General features: G+C 44.3%; 1 protein-coding gene across 7 annotated transcripts in view; it reads right to left on the bottom strand.

Annotated features, from left to right (window-relative positions):
- The window catches only part of Mtmr2 (myotubularin related protein 2), a 56,142-nt gene extending 51,672 nt beyond the window's left edge, over positions 1-4,470 (bottom strand). For 2 of the 7 annotated variants that reach the window (XM_050162168.1, XM_050162170.1), the window contains exons 1-2: positions 4,180-4,464; positions 1,961-2,112 (exon numbers count right to left, since the gene is read on the bottom strand). Coding sequence is in view for 2 of the 7 variants with exons in the window: in XM_050162165.1 (XP_050018122.1) it covers positions 4,180-4,259 (80 nt within the window). In the remaining 5 variants the exon portion in view is untranslated. Of the gene's footprint in view, positions 1-274; positions 364-1,960; positions 2,113-4,179 lie in introns of all 7 variants that reach the window. The other 5 variants (XM_050162167.1, XM_050162169.1, XM_050162165.1 and 2 more) reach the window with 5 other exon arrangements.
- Between the last annotated feature and the right edge of the window lie 423 nt (positions 4,471-4,893).

Below are 4,893 nucleotides of genomic sequence, written 5' to 3'. Positions count from 1 at the left end.
AGAGAGAGAGAGAGAGAGAGAGAGAGAGAGAGAGAGAGAGAGAGAGAGAGAGAGAGGACAAGCACAGGTGCACATACACACAGCCTAATCCTAAAAAGAAGGAATTTCTCATGTACCAGGTTTTAGGTTTTAGGCTGGGGGTGGGGCTTATACATTAAAGCATGTTTTAAAGTTCACTTTTTAACATTTAAAGCCCAGTATCTGGACTGAAAAGTCCTCGAAGAGCTCAAGGTTACTCACAGAAGCATAGTCTGTGAAGGAAAGTGGTTCCTACCATGGGTCCTGTGCACCCAGCGAGGAGTCAGGTCACTTGTCCTTTCAGTGGCCTCCAGTGACCATCACAGTACAGGGGTCAGCAGCCAGCTGTGTGTTACAGAGTGACAGGAGGGGCTACATTAGGAGGGCATCTCCCATAGTCCCTTGTGCTCTGACATCACCACCTTTAGAACCCCGCTTTTAACCTGACTTCTTATGAAATCTGTCCAGGTCCTGACACAAATATAGCAAGTACTTTACAAATTCAAAGCCATTTTCCCTAAAAATGAAAAACCTTCTATTCTAGAATCTGTTGGGGGATTTTCACTACTCAAAATCCTCAATCACATGCAATCTTAGGCCCTGGTGGTTTTTTAATACAATAGCATTAATTTGGTAGCTTTCCAAAATAAACTTCCTGCCTTCTGAACCAATGGCCCTACAGAGTTATTGCCTTCCCTTGGGGACAAGTCAGGTTGTTGGTTTGGTTTGTTTATGTTCTCACATTATTTCTCCATATAATAATTTTATAAATGTATATTATAATGTATTACATTAGGATCCCTATTTTTAGAAAAAGTCCTAGAGCCTACAGTTTTGGCTTGTGTTATTCACAACTGAAAATTAATAATACTCAGAAAATTTCCTCTAAAGATGAGATTTACTAAACAACAACAAAGTATACAGGACCCAATCCCAGTTTCAGGATTAACTTTCATACTTTTGTATAGTAATCAGGCTTTCAAAAATCTTGATAACAATTACTCGTAAGTTCATAATAATATTGGGCCTTACATAAAAGAGATTAAAGCTCTTTTATGGTCTAGAAATAATAAATTTCAAAATGATTTTTAGATTACCACTACAATCAGTGCCTGACTCAGTGCCAGTAGTAACAATGCCAAAGGAGACACTCAACCAGACAGTCACTCTGTCCTGAAGCTGTAACTTCTAACACTACTTCTGGCCAGCTGCCCCAGAAAACACACCACTGAATAGGTAAGGATGTGATGATATAAACCCATCACTACCGAAAAAATCTGAAAGATACTTCCTATCAACATATTACTTTCAAGCTAAAACTACAGATGAGAATATGCTTTCGGCATCCTGGAAACTCTTTACCACCTAAGACAATAATTAAAATCCACAGAAACAGTAGCCCAGGATTCACTATTTTCAAATGATGATAGTTTTAAGAAAGATATGCAACTTTAAAAATGCAATTAAGTTGAAAGGTAGGATAGTGCACACCTGTAATCACAACACTCAGGAGACTAAGGCAGAAAATTTTTTAGTTCAAGGCCAGACTGGGCTACACAGTGAGCCTCCCCCCCCCCAAAAAAAAAGCAATCAGTTGTGCATGTGTAAATTTTGTTTTGTTAATGAAAGTTAGGCATAATTATGGGGCATGGAGTATGCATGCTAAATTATTTATCAACTAGAAAACAACTGATAAATCAAAATAACCAGAGACAAGCAAGTATTACCCAGAATAACTACAGCTCAAGAATATGCGGTGAGGAAAAAAGACACATTAAAGTGACTGGCATGGAAAATTAGAGAATAGGGAGCCAAAGTGATCAAGACTGAAGGGATGACAAACAAGGGGAGGACACAAGGATAGGACCTTGCATAGAAGAGAGAATATGCTGTCAGTAAAGACCACACCGGTGCTTCACAGACAAGAAAGCTGAGGACTAACCTGAGTTCAAACTGTTCAGGTCAGTCACAACAGGAGAGTCTCCCTTTTAATCCTCCGAATGAGGACAACCAACAAGACCAGTGGTGAACATACATCAACGTTCTTTTGTTTCAATGTCCAGAGCACCTACTAGATAGACATCTGACGACACACTGTAAAAAGCAGACATTAAAGAAACCTACTCAGACAGTGCAATCTACAGTTAACAGCCTGGAAGACAGAAACTAAATGTAGGTGGTAAAATAGTACAAAACATTGCTGAAGGACAGGTCTGTCCCAGCCTTCATACCTGGCCTATGCAATTTATATTTATATTCTGTTGAGTCCTACTTACACCAAGAATCAGAGTGAGACCAACAAAAGTAAAATTATAGAAACAGTTGGATAACCAGTATGATAAAGTAAAGTTTGTCTCAACACCCTGGCGGGGAGGGGGCTACATGTGTGCAGAGTAGGCAAGAGCTGCCTAAAGAGGGCCATACAAAGCAAGATTCAACACAAACACTGCTTACTACAGTTCATTAGAAACTATCTGAATAAAGAAAAATAAATGGTCTTCTACAGCCAAAAGATCAGTCAGATCTATGCTGACCCAGAAGGAAAGTTAAACCAGCACAACTCTAAAAGGACCCATCACACTTCATCAAGACAACACACTTTTAGTAGGAACTACAGACTTTCCAAACCCTTTAAACCAACTTCAACAGAGTATGTTCTTTTTAAGAAACAATGGATCCCTTTATTCCCAGCACTCGGGAGGCAAAGACAGGTCTCTGAGAGTTCGAGGCCAGCCTGGTCTACAGAGCGAGTTCCAGGACAGGCTCCAAAGCTGCAGAGAAACCCTGTCTCAGAAAACCAAAACAAAAGGATCCTGAAATGAGCTATAGTGTTTTCTTTGTATATTCTTCCCAGAAAGGACAAAAATACACTATCAATTAACTATTTAACTGTTCAGACATAATATTTCACCCAAATTCATCTCATCATAGAAGCATTTGAGACCATCAGAGATGAGTGTTTTATCAACTTCAGTTATAAATTTGAAGGGTTTTTTTTTGCTTAGCTAAGGAAACAGTTTATATTTTCCAACATCTGAAAGTAATAATTTTTGCTTAATTTTTCTTGTAGCTAAACTCAATAGAAATGTAAGTCACGGTGGATGAGACGGCAGCGCTGTCAGCACTTGCTGCTCCTGCAGAGGACCAGGGTTCGGTTCCCAGCACCCGCGTCACATCTGCCTGGCCCTCCAGCTTAAGGGAATCTGATATCCCCTTCTGACCTTCTGGTTTCCTGCGTGCATGTGGTACACATAAAATCATGCAAGCATAAACACACACACAAAATTTTAAATAGTACTCAATTTATCAATCTGCCGGGTGAAAGAAACTGTGCGATGCATGAAGCACTATAAAAGATTATTTTGTAGAGTGTACGAAGGCGAATTCATAAGAAAATTTATTTGCGCTCTGAATAAAAACAAAAAAACAAAGTACAGCGTTAGAGTGACGAGACAGACATCCAGACTTTACCTGTAGTCCTTCGTAGACTAACGAAACTTGAGCTAAAATACACTAGTAGAAATAGCAGTCTGCCCTGCCTGTACATTAGAATCACCTGTGACTGTCTCCATTAAGCTAAAACGATGCTAAAACGTTCCTATAATGAAGCGATTCTCTAAAGTTAAAGAGAGTTCCAAACACCACATAGAATGCACAGTACGTTAGTAATATCACTGATGTTTAAGCTAAGACACTGGCTCTGTAAGGCTGTGTCCCAAGCATACTTGTCCCAGAGTGTCCCCAAAAGCCACTTGTTTGGTGACGTGCTGGCCCCCAAATTCGGTGACAAGGAGGGCAGAAGAGTGAAAATACCAAGCCCTTGACAACAGACCTCCTGTTAAAGTTAAAAAGCTTTGTCCTCAAACACAACTGGAGCAACCTCGACGAGCGGAAAGTGAGTAGGGATGAGAAGGGTAGAGGCCATAGAGAAACCGCATTTTCCCTCTCGCACCGAGGGCCCTGCGGAGGAGCCAAGGCTCGGCCGGGCTCTCCATCCCCGCACCGGCTGTCTGCGGCTTCCCCCTCTTCAAGGCTCCGGCCTCTCCGTCCCCGCACAACTCTGCCCCTTCCATCTCTCCCGCGGCCCCTGCCCCTCCGCCGGCCTCCGCTGGCCTCTCCTCTCCTCTCCTTCCGCCCGCCCGCCCCGGCCTCCGTCCCCACCTGGACAGTGAGTCCTCGCTGGGTGGCCGTGCCGCCGGGGGCTGCGCGCCGAGACTCTCGCAGCTCGAGCTCTTCTCCATGGCGCGAGAACAGGAGGCCGCTGCACCCTCTGCGGCCGCGGGTGAGAGATGCACAGGGAGGAGCGCACAGGGCCTCGGCCGCGGTCAGCCTAGCACCAGCCACAGTACGAGACCGGAAGCGGCCATGTTCCCCCAGCCTGCACTGCGCGCGGGGGCTCTTGGGAGCCGGGACCCCTAGCCCTGCAGAGCCGGGCCCTGCGCATGCGCCCTGGCCGCCCAGCGCGAGGTCTGCGTGAGGAGAGGGAGTCGGCCAGCCGGGTGGAGACTTTGAGCTGAGTGGAAAATTTCCAGAAGGAAGGGAACACCCGTATATCATAGAGAAGACGCAAGGATGCGAAGCCTTGGAAGCGGTGGAGTCGAGAAAAGTAGAAGAACGTGGGCAGACTGTGGGATGAGGGGGTGAGGAGGAAGGAGAGACCTGGGGAGATCCAGGGCTAAGAGTATTGAAGAATGAGGTTAGAGATAGCAAAAGGTACAGCATACTTGAGAATCTATTGTGAAGCAAAGCAGACTCAGATGCCACTGTTGCATTTACACCAGCTTCATTCTATGTGAGTGAGTTGTAGACGTAAACCGCCTAGAACAAGGCTTGTCTAAGACGGAGCACGCATATAAACAATCTAACAAATTTAGT

Source organism: Alexandromys fortis, unplaced genomic scaffold (assembly GCF_014885135.2).
Source record: "Alexandromys fortis isolate MF-2015 unplaced genomic scaffold, M_Fortis_MF-2015_v1.1 scaffold_112, whole genome shotgun sequence".
In the NCBI taxonomy this organism is placed as follows: Eukaryota; Metazoa; Chordata; class Mammalia; order Rodentia; family Cricetidae; genus Alexandromys; species Alexandromys fortis.
This window is presented reverse-complemented; position numbering and strand designations above follow the sequence as displayed.